Genomic DNA, 27,500 nt, shown 5'->3' with positions numbered 1-27,500 from the left:
GTACACAAGACCAGGTCTCAGACTTCTTAAGACAGAATAATCCCACGCATTAACATCAAAAATGTCAAACATTCGCCTTGTGGCCCATGTGAATTTTCTGCTTGTTTTTGTTCTCATGTAGCGGTGATCTGGGATCACGCTCTGGTGACGACTTCGCCCGACCCTGAGACATCACAGCAGAATCACAATCAAGAATCAGAATCGATTTGATTACATCCAATTTACTGGTACACGAGAGTAACGTTCTTAGACTCCGGTTCTTGCGACATTGGCATTGCAGCAGAATCCCAAATCCAAAATAATAGAATAAAGTAAAAATAAGTAAGGTCATTCATTTAAAAAAAAGGAGAATAAGGTAATAAACTGATAAAGTGATGGAAGTTGGGACCAGTCGTACTGCAGTACGCGTCCTTGGGTTTTATGAAAGGCGCTATAGAAATCGAAGTTATTATTATTATTATTAGTAGTAGTAGTAGTAGAACAGTAGTGAAAAAATGCTGTGCAGGTTGCAATGAGATGAAATATCATACAACATGCAATATAGTACAGATATGATACAGTACAGGAAGTTCAAGTAGTAGCCAGGTAGTGCATGTAGATGCTTGAGTCCTGGGAGGAGTTCTAACCTCCTGACCAATCACACTCAGTGCGTGTGTGCGTTTACTCTGAGGTAAACTTGCCATTGATCGCTTGTTCTGAATGGTAAATAGACTGACTTATGTAGCCTTATTCCAGGGCGCTTTACAACGGCCTCTCATTCACCCACACGTTCACACACCAATGGCGGCAAGCTACCACGCAGGGCGCCGTCCGGCCCGCTCATTGGGAGCAAATTTGAGGTCCAGTGTCTTGCCCGAGGACACCTCGACATGTGGCCAACCGGGGGTTTCTTAACCGCCGAACTTGCGACCCTTAGACCCTGGCTCTCTACCTCCTGCGCCACAGTCACAACCCCCCCCCCCTCCCCCTTTATCGTTCTGATATCGCCCCTTTTTTTCCCAGACAACGCCGTCGAAAAGCCTCGAAAACAACGCAACCCCTGGCTCGCGGTCGTCACCTCTGCATGCTCCTAGGGAGGCGCCGGGCCAGGACGCGTCCGCAACCGACCCGGTTACCGATATGTATTCAATTAGGATCTTATTTTTCTTTCCTCTGACATTTTCTGGACGTGTTATTTATTTATCGAAGGTTACAGCTGACACAATGCCACGTGGGTCTGTTTCTCATTGGGGAGGAGTGGGACTTGGCAGGGGCCTGTCGGGAGCCTTCAGACAGACATTACACATCATCAGCGCTCGGGCCCCGAACCGTCGGACTTCACAGTTTGCGGTGCGGCGCCCGTCGCCTGTAAACTCATCCGCCGTGTTGAGGAATGCTGTTTGTTATGTTCCTATTGTCAGCACTCACTTAGCCCAAACCCCGGCAGGGTTCTCGTCAGGAGGAGGAGCATCTGGTGAGGCCTGGCACGCCATGTGGAAGGGAGGGGAGAGGAAGGGGAGAGGGGGGGGGGGGGGAAGGGACTGGGGGAGGAAGAGGGTTAGGGTTCCCAGGTGGGGGGGGATTTGAACCCATGACCTTCTGACCACCAGTCCAACTCGCTACCCCCTCAGCCACCACAAACCCCCACACGGCTCCTCCCCCCTTACCCACATCATCCTCCTCCGACGCTCCTTCTGCGCGGACGAAGCGAGTGATTGATAGAGGCGTTTTTTTTTTATTGTCGTTGTTTTTTTATAGGCCTGCCTGCATCCTTCCACCAATAACAACGCTTGTTGTGGTTTGGTGAGGTGTCTCGCGAGGGACAGACATGGAGAGCGTGTCAGTTAGGCAACTACTGGGGGACGTCAACAGGAAGTCTGTGTCATCAAGAAAGGGAAAACAGAGAGAGAGAGAGAGAAGGCTGCTGCCCAGAGCTCTGCGTTGGCGTGACGACCGGTGTAACATGTTGAGAAAAAACGGCATGACGACCCAGAAAGGAGGGAAAACACTTGGCAAAAACAGATATACACAAATTGCAATGCTTAGAAGTAATCATTGGACGATCATTCCGGTTATTGTCTCACTCATGCACTTATAATTGGATTCCATGTTTGGAGGTCCGGGCACTCCATGTTAACCCCTGCCAAGCCAGCTTGGATTCACTGAGTCGATTCACTGAGTTGATTCATTCAGAGTTGATTCTTCACAGTTGATTCCCTGAGTTGATTCACTGAGTTGATTCACTAAGTTGATTCTTCGGACTTGATACTTCACAGTTGATTCCCTAAGTTGATTCACTGAGTCGATTCACTGAGTCGATTCACTGAGTCGATTCACTGAGTTGATTCATTCGGAGTTGATTCTTCACAGTTGATTCCCTCAGTTGATTCACTGAGTTGATTCACTGAGTTGATTCACTGAGTTGATTCTTCGGAGTTGATTCTTCAGATTTGATTCTTCAGAGTTGACTCCCTGAGTTGATTCCCCTAGTTGATTCTTTTAGAGTTGACTCCCCGGGGTTGATTCCATGAGTTAATTCTCCTAGTTGATTCTTCAATGTTGACTCCCTGAGTTGATTCCCCTAGTCGATTCTTTAGAGTTGACTCCACGAGTTGATTACCCTGAGTTGATTCACCGAGCTCATTCTCCTCCCTCATTGTCCATCGCTCCCTCCTCCCTCATCCTTCTTCATTAAGATCCTTCCATCTGAAACGCACCACCGACGTTTATCACCCCTCGTATAAGTGGATCATCCTGTTGTGAACAAGCTGAACAAACAAACTCGGTAATTCGAAAAGATGCAATCACAATCACAGTTGTGCTCTGTGCGCATCCATCATGCGCTTTGATGAACCAAACGAGTTGGGAGAGCAAAGCTTTCGGCGCGGCCTTGGCGTACGATCGGGCCTCACATTTCCCTTTGATTAATTATGGCAAACGGAACGTCGGCCAGTGTCAGTGACTAATCTGTCTCCCACCTCCACAGCTGGCCGGAATTAACAAATCAGGCCGAATGCTTGGTGTATGACACGCTCTTTCTGCTTTCTTCTTCTTCTTCTCTCTCTCTCCGTTTGAACCCATGTCACACCTCGTTGTTATTCAAGTGCACCGTCCCTTTTCCAGTCTGGGAATGTTCGCCGGTGACATCACCGCGCACATCATCATTGTGTAATACACTGCAATCGTGTTCTCTTAACTGGACGATGTGGGTGAGTGTTAGGGTTGTACAGGTTGATTGATTGAACCGATTGATCGATTTTTTATTTATTTACTGACAAGCTCTAGTTTGTGTCTCACTCTCACTTTACACTGCTGTATAACTGGACCTCCGAGTATTTTAAAATAACTGTGTTATCTGATCCCCGCAACCCCCACGGGGGTGGTTTGATTTAGTGTTTGCAAGCCGTGTTCTAATTGGGTTGATTTGTTGAGGTTAACACTCTGTTGAACAGTGTGACGGGCCGCGGTTCGAAACTAGGTCTCCCACATGAATCTACCGTTAGGCCGAGAGGACATCCTCAAGGTCCGAAGCCGACGCTTGAGTTTACGTCTCTCAGACAGGGCTACCCCCTCACAATAGCGTGATTCCAAACCATCTGCGCTACAACAGCAAACCAACATAGGCTCAACAGCTGCTTAACATTCTGTTGTATGTTCTTCCCTCTCTCTCTCTCTCCCTCCCTCCCTCCCTCCACCCCTCAGGCGAGCCCAGCCTGTGCTACGTGTTTGACGGCGACGGCGTGTGTGAGGAGTTTGAGCGCGGCGGCTCCAGCGTGCAGGACTGCGGGTACTTCACCCCCCAGGGCTACAGGGACCAGTGGGCGTCGGCCGCCTGGGCGTCCCACCAGGACCTGAGGAGGTGCCCCGCCCAGGCCGCCACGGGCGAACCCTCGCTCAGCCAGGTAGGAGAGACACGCCGCCAAGACACCTCAGAGATACCACAGAGATACCTCAGAGATACCTCAGAGATAGGTAGGTAGATATACTAGATAGATAGATAGGTAGGTAGATAGAGGGATAGAGTATGCACTTATACTGTATATTATATGGAAGCAATTTACCATGAGAGGTAGGGGGTTGTGGACTCATTTACCACTGATACAGGGTTGTGGCACAAGGCGAAGCCGAGTCTACAACCCCCGCCCTCCAATGGTAAACAGCCACCACATAATATAAACAATAAATACACAGTCGTAACATTAAATGCATGTATTTACAATCATTAATCGTTTCAGAATACATATATCCTTCCGCCACAGAATATAGTCCCATAAACAAGTCAACCATTGCATTGTAGGTCAGCACAGGACTGTCCTTAATCAGATTGATTGGGAGGCACATTGATACTGGAAATGCGGTCTGAACTGTGGGTTGTTGGGATTGCAGCTCTAATCTGACAGTGTGAGAGTGTGTGATAGAGCATGGCTCTAAGATGATGATGATGATGATGATGATGATGATGATGATCTCCCTGCTGTTAAAGCTGTGCAAGCCCCAGTACCTGGAGATGAGCAACAAGCAGTCACATGACACCTGGACCCCCTGCACCGCCCAGTCCTACGCTCAGACCTACTACCAACAGGACCAGCCCGTCTGGCTCAAGGTACCGTCTAGTCTACCGTCTGGACTACCGTCTACCGGTTACCGTTCACTGTTTACTGTCTACTGTGTAGTCTGTAGTGTGTAGTATGTAGTGTGTAGTGTCTAGCATCTAGTGTGTAGTGTTTAGTGTGTAGTATCTAATATCTAGTCTACTGTGTACTGTGTAGTATCTAGTGTGTAGTGGGTGGTCTGTAGTCACAGTGTAGTGTGTAGTGTTGACTGTGTAGTGAGTAGTATCTAGTGTGTAGTGTGTAGTGTGTAGTATCTAGTGTGTAGTGTGTAGTGTGTAGTCTCTAGTGTGTAGTGTGTAGTGTGGAGTATGTAGTATCTAGTGTGTAGTCTTTAGTGTGTAGTATCTAGTGTGTAGTCTTTAGTGTGTAGTATCTAGTGTGTAGTCTCTCGTGTGTAGTATCTAGTGTGTAGTCTCTCGTGTGCTGGCCACCGTGGAGTCTGGCTGGCGGGACGTAAACAAAGCGTTTGACTCCTCACAAGGCAGCGCTGGTTTCCAGTCGGTCACACTGTGGTGTTACGTGACCGTGTCCTCCAGCTCATCTGTGAATCGGTCACGCTGCGTCATCACCATGCTGTCATGTTCTCCTGTGATTGCCGTGGCAATCTGATTACCTTTGAAGCGGAGGTTTATTCTGGAATAAACTATCCGACAGATGAAAACATTGGGGGGATTTAAATCCACCCTGTAATGGACTAGCGTTTCAGCGGTCGAGAAAACTAGCCCGTAGGGACTCCACAACGCTTTAATGTTGTTATAATTGTTTTCGTTCGTAACAACCATAACAACGGTGCGTTCGAGTGCGCCCAGTAAACTCTCTAGATTGAGCTTAGGGTTTCACGTAGAGCTCCCTATTGGCTAATTCTGAGAGAGCTCAGAACGGGAGACGGAGAGATCTCGAAGGTGTAGTTCACACGTTGTTGAGGAACAAAACATCCCAAGTTTCCTGTTTTCCAACCAGTACCTGAACGCAGCATGATTCAGATGATTTCTTTTGTTCAGGTTGGGTTCGCGCGACCGGGAGTGGCTGCGTCTGTGATCATCTACCTGGCCTCGGACGGCGCGTGGCCGGGGGAACAGTGCAGGAAGACGGTCTCCTTACAGCTGTCTGACACCACGGGCAGAAACCACTCCCTGGGTAAGTCTCTCTGAGGAAGTCAGGCTTCAGCTCAGCGGGCTAATGCAGTCTGATATGCTAATGCAGTCTGATATGCTAATGCAGGCTCCTATAAGCTCGCGTCTAGAACCATTCACCTCTGGGCCTCTCTCTCCTCTGATCTAGAAGCACTCACCTCTGGGTCTCTCTCTCTCCTCTGATCTAGAAGCACTCACCTCTGGGTCTCTCTCTCTCCTCTGATCTAGAAGCACTCACCTCTGGGTCTCTCTCTCTCTCCTCTGATCTAGAACCATTCACCTCTGGGTCTCTCTCTCTCCTCTGATCTAGAAGCACTCACCTCTGGGTCTCTCTCTCCTCCAGGTTCCTACGACCTGTCGTGTCAGCAGAACCCGCTGGTGGTGAACGTGACCCACAACCTGAGCCAGCCCTTCTTCCTGACCTCCGCCGTCATCCTCAACTTCTCCTCGCCCTTCGTGGCCGTGACGGGCGTGGCCCTGAGGACTTCCTGTCACTTCAGCGCCTTCGCCCTCACTGGGTGCGCTGAGGGTGGGGTCTCCCAGGACTTCCACATGCACACACACACACACACACACACACACACACAGACATGCACACACACACACACACACACACACACACACACACACACACACGCACGCATAGGCATACACACATACGTACTCGCACACACGCATAGGCATGCATACATACACACACGCGCACACACACACACATAGGCATACACACACATATGTACTCGCACACACACGTTGGCACACACATGCTCACACACACGGATAGGCATACACACACGCACATAGGCATACAGTACACACACACACACACACACACACACACATAGGCATACACAGACACACATACACACACACATACACACACAGGCATATACACACACACACACTCATAGGCATACAGAAACACAAAAGTGTACACATACACACATGGACATAACATCCATGCACGCACATACACAAACTGTTCTCACATGCCATATGTACAGTACGCACACACACACACACACACACACACACACACACACACACACACACACACATGCTGTGCATCTGCATAAACCCAATGACACCATATCCTTTTTTCTCTGGCAGAGCCACATTGGTCAACTCATACTTTCCTTCTGTCCTTCTCGTGTGTGTGTGTGTGTGTGTGTGTGTGTGTGTGTGTGTGTGTGTGTGTGTGTGTGTGTGTCGGTGTTCATGCATGCATGTGTGCATGCGTACATGTATGTATGTATGTATGTATGCATGTGTGTGCGTTCATGTATGTGTGTGTGTGTGTGTGTGTGTGTGTGTGTGTGTGACCGTCCAGGTGTCTGCGGCGGCCCTGTCAGAAGGACACCTGCAGCCCCCCCCAGCTGGACCACGGCTCCGTCACCTGCACCCCCGGGGCCGAGCCCCCCTCACACTGCTCTGTCTCCTGTCACCGCGGTTACAGCCTCAGCATCATCAGTGGCCTGGGACATCCCCCCTACCAGGTACCAACCGAGGTGGGGGTGGAGGGGGTGGAGGAGGAGGAGGGGGTAGAGGTGGGGGTGGAGGGGGAGGAGGGGGTGGAGGAGGAGGAGGGGGTGGAGGAGGAGGGGGTAGAGGTGGGGGTGGAGGGGGAGGAGGAGGAGGGGGTGGAGGAGGAGGGGGTAGAGGTGGGGGTGGAGGGGGAGGAGGGGGTGGAGGAGGAGGAGGGGGTGGAGGGGTAGAGGTGGGGGTGGAGGGGGTAGAGGTGGGGGTGGAGGGGGAGGAGGGGGTGGAGGAGGAGGAGAGGGTGGAGGGGGGTAGAGGTGGGGGAGGAGGGGGTAGAGGTGGGGGAGGAGGGGGTGGGGGTGGAGGGGGTAGAAGTGGGGGTGGAGGGAGTAGAGGTGAGGGTGGAGGGGGTAGAGGTGGGGGTGGAGGGGGTAGAGGTGGGGGTGGAGGGGGTAGAGGTGGGGGTGGAGGGAGTGGAGGTGGGGGTGGAGGGGGTAGAGGTGGGGGTGGAGGGGGTAGAGGTGAGGGTGGAGGGAGTAGAGGTGGGGGTGGAGGGAGTAGAGGTGGGGGTGGAGGGGGTAGAGGTGAGGGTGGAGGAGGAGGGGGTAGAGGTGAGGGTGGAGGAGGAGGGGGTGGAGGTGGGGGTGGAGGGAGTGGGGGTGGAGGAGGAGGGGGTGGAGGTGGAGGGGGTAGAGGTGGGGGTGGAGGGGGTAGAGGTGGGGGTGGAGGGAGTAGAGGTGGGGGTGGAGGGGGGTAGAGGTGGAGGTGGAGGGGGTAGAGGTGGGGGTGGAGGAGGAGGAGGGGGTAGAGGTGGGGGTGGAGGGGGTTGAGGTGGGGGTGGAGGGAGTAGAGGTGGGGGTGGAGGGAGTAGAGGTGGGGGTGGAGGGGGTAGAGGTGGGGGTGGAGGGAGTAGAGGTGGGGGTGGAGGGGGTAGAGGTGGGGGTGGAGGGGGTAGAGGTGGGGGTGGAGGGAGTAGAGGTGGGGGTGGAGGGGGTAGAGGTGGGGCTAGAGGTGGGGGTGGAGGAGGAGGAGGGGGTAGAGGTGGGGGTGGAGGTGGAGTAGTAGTAGACAGTGTCTAATCGCAGTACATAGAACATCTCTCAGTAGTAAAACCGTGTCCATTCCAGCTATTCAGGAAGGCTTTTTTGACATTTACATTTATGGCATTTAGCAGATGCGTTTACCCAAAGTGACTTACAACAAATACATCTGTGTATAAGTCAAGTAAGTAAGTGACTCCATCTATCCATCAGTCATTGAAGATGAAGTCATCTTGAAGTCAAGAAAAAGTAGTCCTATGCTAGGACCAGGGGCCATCAGCAGTCAAAATGCTAGAGGAAGGAAGAATGACGTTTTATTGTTATTTACAGCAGAGCTTTTAATATTATGTAGGTTCTGTGATTTTAATTTTCACATTTCTGACAAGGTTCTTTGCGTCCATGACAAAGCGCTATACAAATGTAATGTATTATTATTATTATTATTATTATTATTATTATTATTATTATTATTATTATTCCTAGAGAGAGACAGAGCTGGAGTGTGTCCATGGGTCATGGGACCGCGTGGTCAGCTGTCAGCCAATCGACTGCGGCCTGCCGGACCAGTCACATGTCTACTTCGCCGTGTTCAGCTGTCCCTGGGGGACCACCTTCGGCAAGCAGTGCTCCTTCTCCTGCAGCTCCCCCGCCATACTGCAGGGTAAGTGGTGTGTGTGTGTGTGTGTGTGTGTGTGTGTGTGTGTGTGTGTCAGTGTGTGTGTGTGTGTGTGTGTGTGTGTGTGTGTGTGTGTGTGTGTGTCTGTCAGCGCTCCTTCTCCTGCAGCCCCCCCGGCCATACTACTGTTTCCTGTTTTTACCTGAGTGTAGAATCTGACCTCAAGTCAGGTGTGGTGTGTGTGTGTGTGTGTGTGTGTGTGCGTGTGTGTGTGTGTGTGTGTGTGTGTGTGTCTGTCTGTCTGTTGAGGCAGGGGTTGTTGTGAGGCGAGGCTAACACTAGGGCAGCTGTCTGGGACAGAACAGAACAGAACAGCTTGGCAGCCTGGCTGGTCTGGGTCCAGTTCCAGGGGACAGAGGCCCCAGGCTCTCTCTCTCTTCCTCCCTCTCTATCTCTCTCCCTCTCTCTCTCTCTCTCTCCCTCTGTCTCTCCCACTCTCTCTTCCTCCCTCTCTCTGTCTCTCTCTCTCTCTCTCTCTCCCCCTGGTCTCTCTCTCTCTCTCCCTCCCTCTCCCCCTGGTCTCTCTCTCTCTCTCTCTCTCTCTCTCTCTCTCTCTTTCTCCCTCCCCCCCCTCCCCCCCTCTCTGCCCAGGTCCTGGCTGTGGCTGGCTGTGTAAACAGAGTCCGTCGGTAGCCAGCTAACAGGTGGGCAGAGGAAACGGGGCCTAAACAAGAGAGTGTTTCTCCTGGAACCTCAGCAGCAGCAGCAGCAGCAGGAGGGAAGGAGGGAAGGAGAGAGAGAGGGGGGGAGGAGGGGGGAGGCCCCCGCTGCTAAGAACATGCTGGACCAGAGCCGGAAGACGTCTGGTCGTTTACGCACTGTACCTCAGGCCGGGGGGCCCCCCCGAGTTGGGGGGGTCGGGGGGGGGGGGGTAGGGAGGAGTGGGGAGTGGTTGGGGGGCCCCGGCTGCCGAGACAGGGGTTTTTCAGAGGTCACTCATACACCACCAAACTTGTTGTTGAAAATAAGGCAGTCTGAAGCCGTCGTACGTGTGGTTGTGTGGATTACAGGCCTCGCAGGGCCAATGTGGCGTGTTGTTCTCATGTCGTCTTCTTAAACCGACATGGTAAACGTTGTGGTCATTCACAGATGCTCAGAAGTTACATTGGTAGAGGAAGTGCCATGTACAGTATATGGACGACCGCATGTTTAAAAAGAAAAGGAAAAAAAAGACCATGTCAGGAATTATTTGCTTTGACATACAGTACCAGTCAAAAGTTTGGACACACTTTCCTCATTCAATTGAAGGAGGGGAAAGTGTGTCCAAACTTTTGACTGGGGCTGTACATTGAATGAATACATTCTTCGAAAGAAAGAGTTTGTCATTCGACCCCGAAGGGGAACCCTTTGAACCCATTTTGGGTTCCATTCAGAACCCTCCGTGGAAAGGGTCGAACGCAGAGCTCAACATGTACTAAATAGGACTTTTGTTTAAGGGCGTAGGCCACTATCTCGTACAGCTGTATCGGATTTTGATAATGAACAAACACACTAGCAATGCTTTAAATGGCTTATAAAAACACATGTAAAAGATTAATGACAGTTTATAGACCCATAAAACGAACACAACTTCTAGTGTAATATGATTATACATCCCTACCAATCAACACTACCTTGGGTGAGACCAACACAATACACAGCTTGAGGTAAGCGGGGTACACATAATGGATAAAGCACACGTTCGTCTTTTTAAAATCACCAATAGGGACACAAAGGTAACATTGTACTGTACGTTAAGTGCAGCGAAGCGTTAGATTTCTCACGAGAGCGGCGTTGACGTCTAACCCTAACCCGTTTGCGTTTGGATTCAGGGGGCCTCATTCCATCCCACGCGTTTATAATGAGCCCCTTCCTCCGCCAGCCTCCGCTGGTTTGACTGTGTGTCTGCTTCTCTGTCTGTCTCTCTGTTTGTGTGTCCCTCTGCCTCTCTGTCTGTGTCTCTCTGCCTCTCTGTCTGTCTATATATCTGTCCATCTGTCTGTCTCTCTGTATGTCTGTCTGTCTCTGCCCATCCGTATCTCTGTCTGTCTGCGCATTTGTCTGTCTGTCTGTCTGTCTGTCTCTCTGTCTATGTTTCTGTCTGTTTGTCTCTCCGTCCGTCCGTCTCTCTGTGTTGTCTGTCTGTCTGTCTCTCTGTCTGTCCTTCTCTCTGTCTGTCCGTCCGTCTCTCTGTCTGTCCATCTCTCTGTCTGTCTGTCCATCCGTCCGTCTCTCTGTCTGCGCATTTGTCTGTCTGTCTCTCTGTCTATATGTCTGTCTGTCTCTCTGTTCGTCTATGTTTCTGTCTGTCCGTCCATCTGTCTCTCTGTCTGTGTCTGTCTGTCTGTCCGTCCGTCCGTCAGCCAGCTAGTCAGCCTCTCCTTGACTGACTGGGTGTGTCCTCCCTGTGTCCCCCCCCCCAGGTGACAGTGACAGGCTGGTGTGTCTGGAGGACGGCCTGTGGTCCTTCCCCGAGGCGTACTGTAAGATCGAGTGTCCCGAGCCCCCCGCCATGCCCCACGCCAAGCTGCTGGTGCCCCAGTGTGAGGGGACCAGCCACGACGTGGGCACCGCCTGCCGCTACAGGTGTAACCCTGGTTACTACGTCACCGGCAGCCTGGCCAAGAACGCACGCAAGTGAGTTTGAAGCTCTCTTTATCCTTGTTATCTTTATATCTGTGTTGTTAGTCGACTTTATAACACGTGAATAACACATCTCTAACAGATCATAACACATCGTGCCCTCTATAGCACATGTATAACACTTCTATAGCACATGAAGAGGGTAGGATGTATTAGGGTGTGTTATTCATGTGTTATAGAGGGCAGGATGTTGATTCTTCGAAAACAACCCTCGGAAACCTTGTTGGTGCCAGATTGTTGGTAGATTCTAGAACTCACTCTCTCTCGAAAGGGTTCAACAGCGGAACCCCCATTACCCAGCTATTTTTTTTCCCGGTTCTTTACAGGTATTAAAACGTAACAAGGTAACAACGCAACACATATTAACACACTATTCTTTCCCTTATATATATTTTTTAATACGCGTATTTTTAGGTTCATCACCTGTAAAACGTGTGTACGCCGGTCTCTCTCGCGTAATCACATAAAGCGGCAATAAAATTCATACCATCGCTAGCTATGCTCATTATCGTTTTCCCCGTTTGATTCATTGGGGAGCTTTTACCTCATTACGGATGGGAATCACATGTTTCCAATGAGACGGTTTCACTACAGCGAGACGAGGCAGCCGCTCGTGCTCATTTATGATGCCCTCTCTTAGCTGGAGAGCCGTATCAGAGCAACACTTTCATAAATTGAGACCCCAACTGGTTTATTGATGTTCAACTGCGGGGGGCTACTAACGCGTGCGTGCCCGATGTTCAACTAACTATCAACAGACTGTTCAACTAACTACCCGCTAACCCTTAATCCTAGCCTTACCCAAGCCCTACCCAAGCCCTGGCCCTAACCCAAGCCCTAGCCCTAACCCAAGCCCTGACCCTAGCCCAAGCTGTAGCCCTACCCAAGCCCTGGCCCTAACCCAAGCCCTAGCCCTACCCAAGCCCTGGCCCTAACCCAAGCCCTAGCCCAAGCTCTAGCCCAAGCTCTAGCCCTAACCCAAGCCCTAACCCTAACCCAAGCCTTAATCCTACCCTTTAGCTCTGCCCAAACCCTGGCTTGTCATTGCAAAATCACAACAGCAACAACAATCATATTAAACTGGCCCAATAGGAATATCAGACAAGCGTTTGCACCTGTGCTTATTTATGAGTCTTATAACTGGCTTTTAAGATATATCACGTTTTAATGTTTCAACTACATCCAATGGCTTATTACTGCAATATGTTGGTGCCAAACGCTCTATTAAAAGGTTTTAAACAATCTTGTTTATTATTACCTTTGACATGTTTACCCTAAAATATGTTTTAAAATGTTTTATTGAGAATAATGCACGACACAGTAACTTGTTGTTGTTATTGAAGGCAGTTATTTTCTCTCTCTCTCCCTCTCTGGTTTACTCTAACAATGAGAAGACTGTTTCATACTCATTTATTTCTTCAGGTTTTGACACATTACATTAGACATGTAGGTGTGTGTGTTAGTCTGTAATTTGTCAATACCGCATGTGTAATGCGGTCAGGGTCAAACTAACTGAAATTGAATTCACTCAGTACACAAAGTGAATTGAATGAATGCCAACATCTTATTAGTAAGCCAATGTGTCGGCCAGGGGAGGCTGGAGGAGGTAGACATCGGAGGATGGAATGGAACGGAATGAGAACGGAATGAGAAATGCTATCAAACACCATTCCTCATTCCGTTCCATGCATTAGAATGAGCCTGTCCTCCGATTCCTACCTCCACCACCTCTCCCCTGGTGTAAGGCCTGCTGAAGGTGCAATAAACCTCATTGATAAACCTCATTAATAAAACTGATTGATGAACCTCATTAATAAACCTCATTCATAAACCTCATTGATGAACCTGGTTGATGACGTGCTGTGTCTCTGCCTTGCCTCCCCAGGAGGTTTGTGAAGGTGGAGTGCATGGAGGGGGGCCAGTGGGAGGAGGGGGGCTGTGAGCCTGTGTCCTGCCCCCCGCTGCCTGCCGTGTTCAAGGGCATGTACACCTGCACCAACGACCTGCACTACGACTCCCTCTGCACCCTGCAGTGCCCGGACGCCTCAGAAAACGTAATATAATAGATCATATATGTCATGAATAATAATATATATATGGCATTTAGCTGACGCTTTTACCCAAAGCGACTTACGTTGCAGTGAGTGCGTACATTTCAGTATATACGGTCCCAGCAGGAATCGAACCCACAACCTAAGCGTTGTTAGCGCCATGCTCTACCAACCGAGCCACAGAGGACCCATAATGTAAGGGTCAAAGTTCAAACTCCCCCCCCCCCCCCCCATCACTTCTGAACTGGATTGAACTCGTTCGGTGCCAAGGCGGGAATCAATAAAACAGCTCAACGTGTCAACATTCTAGAGGGCCAAGGTGTGACTATTCGCCAGAAATGCAGAAATGATGATGCTGGGTTTTGTAGCCAATCAAAGTATTGTTACTACTAGGTAGATACCGCGTAAAAACACTTGGCATTCTAGGTGGTGAGTGTTCCGGAATTCTTTGGCAGCCGGTGACTTAACGTTACGAGATGATGAGGCACGTATTGTTAATTGACACCTGACCCCGACGATTCAGTTAAATTATATTGTAAATACAAGACTCAACTCTCCAATCAAAGGGGGGCGGATTGTACATTTTAAAGTGTATTTCTTCCCGCTGGGACCATATTGAAACATTTATGCACTCGCCGCATAATGTAAGTCCGTTTTTGGAGAAATGCGTCAGCTAAATGGCATGTGTTATTATATTATTATGATTATGATTGTTATTATTGTAGTATTTCAATTCTGCTTTCTCGTGACAGCACACAATCCGCTGCACTAAGGAAGGGGAGTGGACAGAGCAGTTGACCATGTGCCGGAGGTTAGAGGGGTCCTGCCCTGCGCCCCCCGATGTCAACTCTGTGGAGTACACCTGCGATGAGGGCTATGACGTGGGTGAGTTGCCTCCTACCGTACGACTAGCAATTGGAAGGTCGCTGGTTCGATCCCCGCCTCAGGAGGGAGCTTGCATGTGACCTTGAGCAAGGCACTTATCCCCTAAATTGCTCCAAGGGCGCCGTATATGGCTGACCCTGTGCCTAGAGCAAAAATAACAAATTCTAACAATTGACTGACAAGTTGATTGCATGGCAATAAACAAAAAAACCACAATCAATTCAACGACCGATCCGAAATAATGCACTGAATCCTTTTAAAACGTGTTTAAATACAATATATTGTTGTTTTTTTGTTATTGGTAGTGCTGTACATTTAGAAACTATTCTAAATTGGTGTTTGTTTCGTCTCATAATCCTCTGAAAATGCATACACTTTAACCGTTTAATTAATAATAATTCATTCATAATAATTTCTCATGTTTTTTTGGTAACACTTTCTGTACCAACTATTTTGGCCCAGACATACGTCGTTTTAACAGCTTATTATGAAACATTCCTATTCTAAGTTCTTCAATTCTAAATTCGTAGGTTCCAAGTTCTAGTCTAGTTGTGTTGTGCTCCCAGTCGACACACTTTCATAAGCCTGGGAAAGTAGCAACGTGAACCCGAAAGGCAGGTAGCAGGTGGTTAAACACTTTACGGCTCGTGCTGCCAAGTGGCTCAACCCACAGATGACTAGACTACACTCTGGCTTTTTCTGGTTTGTTTGTTTAAACGCATGAATAAATTCAACAGATGCAAATTAGCCCCCGACAGGAGAGCTTTACTCTGTGTACGCCTTCGCAGGTGCTGTTTGCTACCCAACATGCATTGTGGCCTTAGACATGGATCTGCGTGACCCCGTGGTCCTAGCCAACGGGACCACAGCGGAGACGCTGAGGCATTGGACGCTGCCCAGCAGAGTTCAGGTAAGGTGTCGTAGGTGGGACTGTCTGGGCGGGATAGCGTTGGTTTGTTTGCTGTCTTTTCTCAATCCTGTCTCTCTTTCCCTTGTGTAAGCTTATACCCTCACTAACAACTCAGAGGTTTGCTGAAATAATTCATTTGGATGGAATAAGGTTCTGAAACATATGGTAGGCCAGTCGTGCATATTGATCTGGACACCGAAATTGAACCGCCGGGGTGACACTAAGTTGTTTTTATTGAACGCGTTTCAAAACTGAATGTATTCATATGAAGAGAAGAGGAAAAACAGCTGAAGGCAACCTTCCCAATACTGTTCTGCCTAGATACACAGCCTGAAAAATATCTTTTTTTTTTTCTCTCTTCTTTTTTTGGGGGGTTGTTTATATATTCAAGGGTCATTTCAGTTGTGGTAAGAGAGACTAAACTGCCCCGAGAGTGAACCCAGTAATGATTTAAATGTTTGTTGTTGTTGTTTCTGCCAGACCAGACACATAGCTGGCAGGTCGCGGCGGCGGCGTAGACAGAGAGCGCCGCTCTTTATCAGCGTTCATCACGCGCTCCTCGAGGGGCTAGCGCAACGCGCCCGGTCTCCATGACGACGGGGCTTCTAGGAATCTCGATGATGATGATTTGTGTCGGTGTGAAATGTACTCGTTGTTTTCTTAAGAAAGGAGGGGGGGGGGGGAGTGACTTGCGACTTGCCCAAAAACATCATCATCATGAGCCGCAACGTTTGCAGGAAAAGTGCTATACAAATAAAAGTGATTATTATTATTATCATCATCATCATTATCTCCAAGGATCGCTTCGACATCAACACGAACACTTAAGCATAAACACCCCCGGTCGTTTGACCCCGATCGTTTCGTTGGGTGGCCTCGGCGCTCGGCACGCCAGCGCAGCGATACCAGACCGGACCGGACCGCGTCGAGGCCCCTCGCAATAGTCTGGAACTGAGTTTGATAAGTTTGAGTTGTGTTGCGCTGGCACGTCTCTGGCAGTTGGAGGGGTTGTGTTAGCCCGGAGGCTCGATGGGAATCAGGCATGTGGAGGCCCAACCCGGCCAACATCTGACACACCGGGGAGATATACCGCTACGCACTCAGCCTCCCATCAGTCAATCAATGTGATTACCATGCTGTCACGTCCTCTAAGGTCAAGAAGTTAAATGCCACGCACCATTATGGAGTTCTCAAATTGACAGGGGCGGTTTTGGCTGTTTAGCGCTTCTGAGAACCAAATATGGGTCGGCTGTCAACACGTGTTGTTTTTCTGGGTCTGGGAGCGATTGAGAGAAGGATAAGGCTAGTTAGTGTATAGTCTATCGGGTCATTACTGTATGCATTACATTTAACCAGCACAAAGTTATGTCCATGGGTATGAGTAGATTGATTGATTGATTTCCGTCGATACAAAATGCAGTTGCACGTCCTAGCATAGGAGTGTCTATACATGCAGTTATTCATTAAAATGATTATTATTGATCCCTAATTCTTTTTCTCAATCCATGTTTTGTTTCAGAGTATAGTCTGCACGGGGATGATGAGGTGGCACCCTGACCCCAAAACCATCCACTGCATCCAGTCCTGCGAGGTGAGTGTGGAACAGGAGAGGCTGGAGGAGGTAGAAAGCGGAGGACGGCCTCATTGTAATGCATGGGAACGGCATGAGGAACGGTATCCAACGGGTCCATTCCATGTGTTCCAAAGAGCCCGTCCTCCGATTTCTACCTCCACCAGCCTCCACTGAGATCATCGCAACAATCCGTGGAATTCTTTTAAAATTCGTCCAAATAAATTACTCCTCACACATCTGCAAAACCTCAGACGTTGAAATGCCAAACCTATTAGGTAACCTGTGAATTCGATAAACAACATTAATTGATGTGTAGTGTATATCGGTCAAATAAGCACAGGTCTATTTATATAATGTAATATAATAATAATAATATAATATTTACAACAAAAAAATATATTGTGTGAAAAACTCAATCTAAATCCACAGTATGTCAGTGGTGTATTTTTACAGCACACTGACTTGACATTAAACTAACCAGATTAAATAGGCCTGAAGGAGGATCTTTGCCAACCCAGGGGATCTGGTTAGTCTCTGGTCCTCTGCTTTTGCCTCTGTTCAGTCTCAATATTTGTTCTCCTCCTAATTGGATGTGCAACGTGCTTGACAAAGTATTTTCTACCTGACGAGATCCACTCCCAAGCACCAGGAGGACATGCCCTTTCAATGTTCTCCTCAAGAGTCTTTTGAACAAAAGGTCAAAGTCAGGGGGTCGTCCAAATACCCTTAATAATAAAATATTACAGCAAAATAGTTTACTAGGAAACAATATATATACTTACTGCTGTTAATAATAAAATGATCTACTGCTGGACTGTAGTTTAGTAGGAAAACAATATATGCTTACTGCTGTTTGTAATAAAATGATCGACTGCTGGAGCGAATGGTTTACTGGGAAAATGTATCACCGCGCTTTTTTTTCCCTGGAGTCCCTCCCCTAACCTGGAACTATCTACGGAACACACAACCTGTTGTCTCGTGGTATTAAAACAATTCCTTTCACCTGTCAGTAGCACATTTTTCCCCTCCGACTTCCCCCTACATGTTGCTAAGCGAAACCATGACAACATAGTAAATCACACGGCAGCATATGTGTTACAGTGGCGGCGTGCCAGATCTTATCCAGATGCTGCTTCTTACACCAGGATGAAGATAAGTGTCAGGGTCAGCCAAGGCGTCGGAACACCGTTTACCACAAGCCTCTCCCTCAGCCCAGCATTGTCTTCTACTCATCGAATCGCTTCACGTAAAAAACACATAAAAAAGTACTTCCAACGGGAAGATAGCTCACACCGATTATTACCGCTGTGTTTTTTTCTCAGTGTTTTCAGGAAGTGAAACCGTCAAAGGTCAGCCAATAGTAGGGAGGCAGCATATTAGGACGAGGGTGCTCGGGACAGGCCAATCAGCATTAGCTGTAGTGATGATCATAGTTGATGGTATTCTATGGTGTTCTAGCATGAGGTTGAAACTCGATTTAAAACGGGCCTGGTCTGCAATGTTAACAGCTGTCTCACTCACACATAGAGTCATTCTTTTACAATCAAATTCAATCCTTAAATAGAAACATGACGAAAATATAACTCATTTACTATAGATTTGATTCACCTGACACAGTATAAAGATGATGATATCGCTGATGTCCATCACAAACGTGTACTTGTACAATACTGCTACTGTATCATATTTGCCTCCAAACATACACATTCATTTCAGGGTTTATTTTGTGAAAAAGGCAGAACATGACTCTTCATTTCCGGATTCAGACTTTCGGGGGTTGCGTAATTAGCCAGTGCTGTGGAACTCTGGGGAGACCCAATCAGGAAGCGGTTATGTGCGGGGCCTCAAAACATTCACAGCTGTTGCTATGGAGTTTATTTTGTTTATTGTATCTTTCACTTACCATTAAAGCTGGCTGGTCTGGGGCCCTCCATGCGTGTCCCCCTCCTCTGCCCTGGCAGGATGTTTAGAGACAGGACCGCACGCGGCTCGGCAGTTGAAAAGACACCTTGATTGTTGTTGTTGTTGTCGTATAAAGAGATAATGTTTGTGGATTATTGTTGTCGTCGTATAAAGGGATGATATTTGTGGGTTGACTCCAATACTCGGTGTCAGTAATGATAAACTTGCTTTTCTACATTCCTTTATCTCCCGACTTTCCATAAAGACATCGACATGGGAACAGTTGCTAAGCGTTGGCTAATCCTCCTTCCGTTCCTACATTTTTAAAAATATATTTTCTGTGAATGTGAATGTGCTGTAACTAAGCAAAGATTGCATAAGCTAATCTGGGTACCTTTTAGATAACCTATGTGACACTGCAAGTAGTTATATAACAGACATCCCCCCGTCATAAAAAGGGTATTGTGTTGTACAGTAGATTCCCTTACTCCCCTATTTGGACAGGACCCAGGGGAAGGAGTCAAACACTGGGGTGTCTATCCTAACGTTGATATCTTTATTTGGCGGTGTAACTCACACCACTCAGCGGGCTGTCAGGGGATGGCTTGTGGCTCTTTGATAGCACCTTTCCTGGTAACGAACAATGGCTGTTTTTATTTATAGAAGACATACAGGTTTTGGGCCCTTTCTACATGTATAGACTAGGAAGGATCTGTCAACACTTCTGAATTTGGTCTAATATAACACCGACCCTCAGAATCCATGTGTTCGAAGAAGGGGGCATAACTGTTATGTGTTTCCCTGTCAGCAGAGTGTTGACGGCCCAGATCTGGCCAACATCTGTTTGCTAACGGCACGCGGATGTGGCCTAACTACGACTTTGTTCCCCCAGTACTGGTCAACCACACTCGTACCAAAGATGGCCCAGTAACTAGAGGAACGTGTCAGGGCCACAATCCTCATACCAGAGCTGCCAAATACCACCTAGGTCTGCCCCCCTAAATCAGACCAGATCTGGCCCATATAATACTTACGTAATACTAATACCCGAACCATACGTGCCACCACAAGATCAGATCTGGCACACGATTGTCTGCTGACTGGATTAGGGCTCAGAGTCTTGTTATGAAGTGGAGGATGACTCACTCCTATACAGCCCGGTTTCTCAGTCTCCTGGATCATTCTCTGAATGTCAAATCCGTCAGTGTGGTCTCTGACCTTCATCAACTGTGAATTCCATAAATGGCAGCTTTATCAAATGAAAAATAGAGTGACTCAGACGTGGAAAATAAACTTCATGCCTCTCTCTCTCACATGGAGAACATTTGGGCGAGAAGAGGAAAAGAAAGGAGGGGGGGGAGGGGATTGTTGAAATGATGTCAAATGATAAAAAATGAAACCTTCGAGGACTCAGATCTGTTAAAGAAATATTTTGGCGAGAGGTATTTACGAGAATTCACATAAGCTTTGACAGTGTTTCATGAACACCTTGGGTGTTCATGTTGTTGATGTTACTGTCAGGTTTATTGTGTTGATTAATGCCAAGAGTTCAAGTATTGATGTTGACATGGTGTAGGTCAGATCACTGTAGACAAAACCATATTTGGCTTCAGTATTGTTTTAATTCTGATTGTGGCCAATGACGTAACTCATTCCACAAATGTAATATTTGCTTCATTTATTCTTAATGACATTGCTTTGTGCCAGTATGTGGCTAAATCTTTTATCGTATTGCTTTTGGGGCTGGTAGATACCGTGCATTACAAATAGCCTCACACAAATGTATGCACTACAAGTGCCAGTTTAAAAATCTATTTGTCTTAACAAAATCAACGGGGATATCAAGTCAAGTCATTTGGCCAGCGTGTCCGCTTTAATTACCGGGAAAGTATTTAGTCTGAAACAAAACAATGAAATAGATTTATTTACAGCCTGGCTGCGGCTTTGAAAGCTGGGGGAAGGAAAAGGGATTTGTTGGAAAAGGTGGAGAGAAAATTCTGAGCAGGGGGAGATATTTCGCCAAAGATCTCCCTAGCAGCTGGCAGGTCCGCTGTGATGTGGCTTCAGGTACAACAACCTGGGGGCTTTGAAAGGACTCCACTGGCTCAGGGGGAAGCCAGAAGTATCTTTGGCAGGCGCCTCTTATTTTCTTATTTTTGGCATGGCAAACCCCACAAGGTTACGTTGAAAAAATGTTAAAAAGGCTTTCATTATGACGCATTTACGTCGTACACACGACTCCCAGGAGCGCCGCAAAAACATGGTTAACGGCGACGCCGAGTTCCGGTCTCAGGTGTAAAACGCTGTAACACCAACATGTTGTAACACCGGCTACTATATCAAGTCACCGCTGGGAGTGAGACGTTGAACTCGGGGAGTAATGTAAACACTATTTCACAAGTGTTTATTGAATAAATGAAAGGGTAAGGTTATAAAACCGTGAGTTATAATGCAACGGAGCTATTAAGAAAAGAGTATTTGGGGAAGCAAGATAGTTTCTATCCACCATTATCACAGTGGTACTATCTGTGTCGTGATTGACGACACGCTCCAGTGTGTATACAGTAGCGGCGTACTGTTCTACGTTCTACTTAATACAAAAACTTCAATGGATTGTTTTTTTCTCATACACAATGCAAGTTGAACCATACGGTTGGTTGATAACACCACCGTTGCCATTCTCTTGTCTGTAACGAGGGTCTTCTCTTCCTAGCCTTTCGGGGGAGACGGTTGGTGTGACACTATCAACAACAGGGCCTACTGCCAGTATGACGGAGGGGACTGCTGTCCATCCACGCTCTCCACCAGAAAGGTAAAGAAAAACAACCAAACTAAATGTTTTCACTGTCCTCTCTCTTAAACCCCTTACCTCTTCCCTCCTAACTGAAACAACTTATTCCCCCTCCATCTCTCTGTGAGAGTCTTCACTGGAGGAGATTATTTTCTCTCTGCTTTTTCTTCTCCTCTTTCCCCTCCCCCCCCCCCCCCCCCCCCCACTCATACCTGCACAACTTTTGCATACTTGTATATTCATGGGTTGCCTGCCTATTCATTCTTGGGAGTCTGCAGCCAGCCGGCAGACCGGCCGGCCTAGCCAGCTACGGTGGAGGCCCCCTCATCTCCCTCACGTCCGTCCGAGGTATGAGTCATGGCGGTGGGGGGGCGGCGGTGGTGGCGGTGGGCTCTGGAGAACCGGCGGCTCCCCACTTGAATGGAGTGAGCTCAGGAACGGAAGAGGAACGGAGTGGCCCGTCATAAATAAATCGGCCTGCTAAATAGTTACTTTTATGAGGGGGAGGCCAGGTGTGCGTGGTCTTCTGACACTGTAAAACACCAGCAACAGCTCCAGACCATCGGGGCCTGGGAGAAAGTGAAATAAACCGCGAGGGACAGCATCCGGGCCCACCGTGGGTCCAGCGGAACTGGGAGCAGCTTGTTTGTATAGCATCATGGAAACTCCTCTGGTCTCCAAAGCACTGCTAAGGGGGCTGACCCACTCCTCCGATACTGGGCACTTTGATTTGTAGAGGAGCTGTGGTCCAAGCTGGTTGACTTGGGCGGTCGGATCAGGAAGAGGAGCAGGCAGACCGGACCGTTACTGCTGTCTGCGAGGACTGCTTCCTGTCTTCCGCTTGAAGCACTGTAACCACTACCACTAAGTAACTCACAGGACAGGGAGTTGTAAAAAGTTAAAATGTCTGTGTAGCACAGATGCTTTGATATCAGTGTGAATGAGGAATAGTTATAGGCCTTGTATGTTTTCACTATAAGACTAACATATTGAGGTTAGATCGGTTTTCACTATAAACTAAGCTAAATGTGTTGTTTTAGGTGGACGAAATCCATAATTGATGTGTTTCTTTATTTAAAACATACATTTTCAATCCCTTTTAGATACATTTTCCTAAGCAGTATCTCCAAAACAAACAGTTTTTGCAGTTTTCAGCAAGAAGTGAGCCTTGCCTTTCCAAAGGTCGTTATGGAAGGCAGCGAAGATAAAGAGTATCGTTTGCCTCAGTCCGACCTCCATCAAAGAACCGACGTAGGGCTTAGGAAACACTTTGTTGCCAAACAAATGCAGATTTAATGGGCGCGTCGCAGTCAGATCTGCGTTCCTCTACCTAACCCTCTGGAACCGTTGCTAAGTCCTCAATGAAACTATTACCGTCCGCCGAACGTCAGTGAAAATCAGCGCTAGATCCCGCAGTTTGCCTCTAGTGTTTACATTTCTTGCAACAGACGTCTTTGCAGGGCATCTGAGTTTATTTTGCAACCTGTGGGGATGGCTTGCTTCCTAGACGAGACCTGGCAAACGCTCGTGTTGATTCCTAACATGTGTTCTTCCCTTCACCTCAGCGGTGGTGGGGCAGCTCCCCTCTTCCGATACTCAAGGTTTCTCACCCTTGAATGTCCGTGGTGAACTGTTCAACATCAACCGCCTTTATCGACGTCTTGGGAGACATTCGGTTTCTCTTTTTTGAAAAAGAAAATCGTGAAGAAATTTGGGAAGAACATTTTTTGTGTCAAGCGCATACGCACGTACGATGCAATACTTCAGGGTTTGGGGGAAAGAGACAGAGAGAGAGTGACGGGTGATTGGCGAAATTGCTTGCCTGTTATATGGGTAGCGCCAGTTTTTATTGCGTTGTTAAACTGGTGCTGTTATGTTGTGGATGTGCTGGGTTGAGATGTGGAAATGACCCCTGGATCTGTTTGTGAGTTTCTGAGTCGTTTCGGTGTCTCTTGGGGGGGTGGGGGGGTGGAGGTGGAGGGGTGGGGGTTGTTTTGTTTTCTAACCCCCGGGATACTTTGTATTTGATTGACAGGTGATCCAGTTTGGGGCGGACTGCGATCAGGATGAGTGCTCTTGCCGTGATCCAAACGCTGAGGAGAACAAGAGCAAAGCCAAACTGTTGGAGCTCGGACTCTTCTGAGGCTGAGAGGGATGGAACGGGATGTGTGATACGCAGCCAGCAGGCCTCTGTTGGCCTCCAATGAAACAGATGAACTTCACCCCTGGACATGATAGATTTCCATTTTGTTTTCCTATTAAGGAGCAATGAAAGTTATCTCTAGGCACGAAATAAGAAAAAAAAAATGAAAAAAAAATGAAATCAGTATTTCAGATTGTAGTTTTAGGATTCCAAACCAGTACTAATCTGTAAAGACTAACTTGTATAGACTAATATATTTGGACAATCTCTGACGTAGGTATGTAGATGTAGTTATCGAGGTCTACAGTATTTTAACATCATATCACATATAAACCAGTTAAGGCTGGCGGAGGTAGAACTCGGAGGACGGGCTCATTGTAATGCATGGAATGGTATCAAATGGTATAGTGTTAGATACCATTCCTCATTCCGTTCTATGGATTTCAAGGACCCCATCCTCTGATTTCTACCTCCACCAGCCTCCCCTGATACAAACATGTATGCACATCATAGGTACCTAACGTCAAACCATTTCTGTTAAGAGGGATGTTGTTTAGTTGTAGCTGTATTCTGGAGGAACATTCCATACACATATTGTACCTGCAATGTAATCTTGTTCTGTGTGATGTCATACCGTACTTCACACACTTTATTGAATGAAATATATAGAATATATTTAGGATAGATTATGATTTTTTTTTTTATCTAACTTTTGTTTGTTTTTGAACATTCCTGTCTCTGTGTTGTGCGTGTTGAAATGAGACTACTGTGCTGTCTCAGGAGGGACAGCGCTGGGCCCGGTCCTGACAGATCCTTACGTCTGGTAATTTGATTAAAAAACAGATGTTTGTGTATCCGATCCCTTGCAAACATTCCTATCAGTTTGATTTTGGGTTTTGACTTAATTTCACTGAAAAACCCCCCAGAAAAGAACCAGGATTAGACAATTAGACATTTTTACATAAGATACGTTTTAGTTCTCAGCTTTGATGTACCCATAATGCGAAATGTCATAATATATTCTTTATTATTCTTTGAAATGGCAAAGATCAAAGTGAAAAAAGTGAGTCATAGATAAGCCACAGACATAGCATAACATGCACATTCTATATTTCATCTCTTGTTTATCTGGACAATAAAGTGTATTAAACATTGTTCTAAACCGTCTGTTTTTTGTTGTTTTAATCAACTTCATCGTATCGATAAAACAACCGTCTCAGGTCGGTTTGGAAGCATTGTTATGTTCAATATTATCTCACAATAAATTGTCAATTCAAACGTAAAAAGACGCGACAACGCTTATGAACAATGTGCAAATGCAAGCAGATTACTTCTAAGCCTATAATACAAATGTAGCCCCTCCCACTGCTCTTTGCATAACATGAATATCAACCAATGGCGTTCTCAGGCTCCAAAGACACAGACATCTTACTGTTTTGCAGCTGTTATCACTGATTTCCATTGATGATCAATGTTAGAATAAAAATCATGTGTCGTTCAATATTTACAGAAGCAAAAAAAAAAAAATACCGTACTGTGCTGTAATTCAATGTGTTGATGGGACCCTCTACTGACAGTATACAAATATCTACAAGCGTCCATTTCACGTCCTCATTTTATGAATTTATTATTGTAGTGTGTGTGTGTGTGTGTGTGTGGGTGTGTGTGTGTGATATTGTGTGTGTGATGATGAGCCTAATTGTTTACCAAGAAAACAGCATTAATCTCCAGTATGTGCAGCTTTGAAAATGAATGTTTAACATGAACCGTATGGAGAAAAAAAACAATCGGCCAATTTGTTTCTGATATCAATCAATCAATCAGGAACAAACACTGCCATGTTAGTTTGAAACATCTGCGTTCACAGGATCAAGGAATCCTCTTGCCCTCTAATTTACATCACAAGACACGTCTTTTAGATGACATATCTTGTAAACAACGTGACATAGTACATGTAAGCAATAGAGACCATTGATTGGCTGTTTTAGTTCATTTTTACAGGAAGAAATAGTAATTCAATGATATACAGTATATTCAATTGGTTCATTTCAGAATGATTGGGATGACATCGATGTAGCAAATATTATCTTGTCATAATGGTTTTGGCATCTTTTTACTCCAAACATTTTGAGACTAAAAACATATAGAGGATACACATTTTGTACACAACCTCCCGACCCTGTTAAATCATCACGAAACACTGCCTGTCTTCTTACTGTAGGAGACTTGTTCAACAGCTTCAGAATACTACATACATTCAACATGGTAGATAATTAACTTTATCGTCACCATATATACATGGAAGAGAGGGTGGGGGTGGGGTGGCGGGGGGCAGGGAGGGGACAGGTGAACGTTCAAGCGTTCCAAATAGTCTCTCTAGGCGTCAGCGCGAATAAAGACAAACATCAATAAAGTACAAACACTTTTAGGACTGTTGCAAGGACAGCATTTAGTTTTTTTTCATTTGTTTTGTTTACTAGTCAAGCCATCTCTGCTGCTAACCCCTCTCTCTCTCTAATTGGTCTAACAGGGGAGACAGTAGACCTACCTGACCAGGAAATCATGTTCCTATAACTGTGAATAATGGGTTAGGACAGTTACAGTAATAACAAGGGTTATAATACAGACAATGACCAACAGGAGAGACGAAACAGGCCGTGCTGACCAGCTTCCCACTGACAGCCTGACGAGGTTCAAACTAAAAACAAAAGAAATGACCCTAACCCCCTAACCCACATCCTAACCCACACTGTTTACCAATTCAGCAAATCCGACATCTGTCTGCTGATCAGTCAGGTTCACCCCTTAGCTGTTCCCATGACGACCCGACCCCAAACGGAAACACCCCCTTTTCTAGAACCCCTGTTCCCATGACGACCCACCCCCAAAACAGAACCCCCCCCCCCTCCGTTTCTAGAACTGTTGAGAACATTCCTTCTAGAACAACCCCAGTTGTAGAACCATGACCCCCCCCCGCGCCCCCCCCCCACCACCCCCCCCCCACCACCCCCCCCACAGCCCCCCAAAACAAAACACCCCGTTTTAGAAGAACCGTCCTCCCGTGTGTGACTGACTTGACCTTCAGAGTTCCTTGGGCTCGCCGTAGTCGTTGTACATGACGGGCAGCAGCTGATTGTCGCAGGCCTTGCGCACGTCCTGCCCCAGGTCCACCCAGTTGAGGCCGAACGCCTTGGTGTCCGTGTAGCGACACGACAGGTACTTGAGTGACATCCTCCGCAGGCCAATCTTAGGCTCCTGGAGGAGGCCCCTGCACCAGCCACTCAGGTCGTCCAACTGGGACAGGATAAGCCCCGCCTTTCTGTAAAAAAAAAAAGGGGGGCACGAAAAAAACACGTCACTGACTGACTAACTTATCAAGGGGCGCCGAAGGCTTCTTTCTACTTCTATACTCCTTCGACACACACAGTGGAGTGTTTGAGTGGTTTCTAGGACGACGCGGTGTGATTGTAGGGCCGTGACCTCGAAAGGGTTTAGGAAATCTTTCCGACACTGAGTTAGGATACGTGTCTGAAAACACGTCCGTCCCCGCCGTACATGTGTACGCTTTTGTCGGGAAGAAGGAGAAGGAACCTTAACTGATGCACATCAGGCGCTGGAGAGAGCCTATCGCTCATAAATCTCAACTTTTGCGGCCTCGCCATTGTTTTTACACTACATCATTATACGACAGACTCCAACTCAC

General features: G+C 47.4%; 2 protein-coding genes across 2 annotated transcripts in view; one reads left to right on the top strand and one right to left on the bottom strand.

Annotated features, from left to right (window-relative positions):
* The window catches only part of pappa2 (pappalysin 2), a gene marked incomplete at both ends in the record, with an annotated part of 53,946 nt that extends 30,149 nt beyond the window's left edge, over nucleotides 1-23,797 (top strand). Inside the window, 13 exons of the mRNA XM_080546889.1 lie at nucleotides 3,682-3,881; nucleotides 4,463-4,582; nucleotides 5,594-5,729; nucleotides 6,069-6,243; nucleotides 7,056-7,221; nucleotides 8,728-8,905; nucleotides 11,323-11,536; nucleotides 13,428-13,596; nucleotides 14,346-14,478; nucleotides 15,267-15,388; nucleotides 16,908-16,979; nucleotides 21,577-21,675; nucleotides 23,690-23,797. Of these exons, the coding sequence (XP_080403015.1) occupies nucleotides 3,682-3,881; nucleotides 4,463-4,582; nucleotides 5,594-5,729; nucleotides 6,069-6,243; nucleotides 7,056-7,221; nucleotides 8,728-8,905; nucleotides 11,323-11,536; nucleotides 13,428-13,596; nucleotides 14,346-14,478; nucleotides 15,267-15,388; nucleotides 16,908-16,979; nucleotides 21,577-21,675; nucleotides 23,690-23,797 (1,892 nt within the window). The remainder of the gene's footprint in view (nucleotides 1-3,681; nucleotides 3,882-4,462; nucleotides 4,583-5,593; nucleotides 5,730-6,068; nucleotides 6,244-7,055; nucleotides 7,222-8,727; nucleotides 8,906-11,322; nucleotides 11,537-13,427; nucleotides 13,597-14,345; nucleotides 14,479-15,266; nucleotides 15,389-16,907; nucleotides 16,980-21,576; nucleotides 21,676-23,689) is intronic.
* A 3,081-nt stretch (nucleotides 23,798-26,878) lies between these two features.
* Nucleotides 26,879-27,500, bottom strand: part of astn1 (astrotactin 1) — a gene marked incomplete at both ends in the record, with an annotated part of 161,393 nt that continues 160,771 nt past the window's right edge. Inside the window, one exon of the mRNA XM_080546888.1 lies at nucleotides 26,879-27,116. Within this exon, the coding sequence (XP_080403014.1) occupies nucleotides 26,879-27,116 (238 nt within the window). The remainder of the gene's footprint in view (nucleotides 27,117-27,500) is intronic.

The sequence above is a fragment of the Nansenia antarctica genome (genome assembly GCF_963989245.1).
Source record: "Nansenia antarctica genome assembly, chromosome: 16".
NCBI classification, from domain to species: Eukaryota; Metazoa; Chordata; class Actinopteri; order Argentiniformes; family Microstomatidae; genus Nansenia; species Nansenia antarctica.
This window is presented reverse-complemented; position numbering and strand designations above follow the sequence as displayed.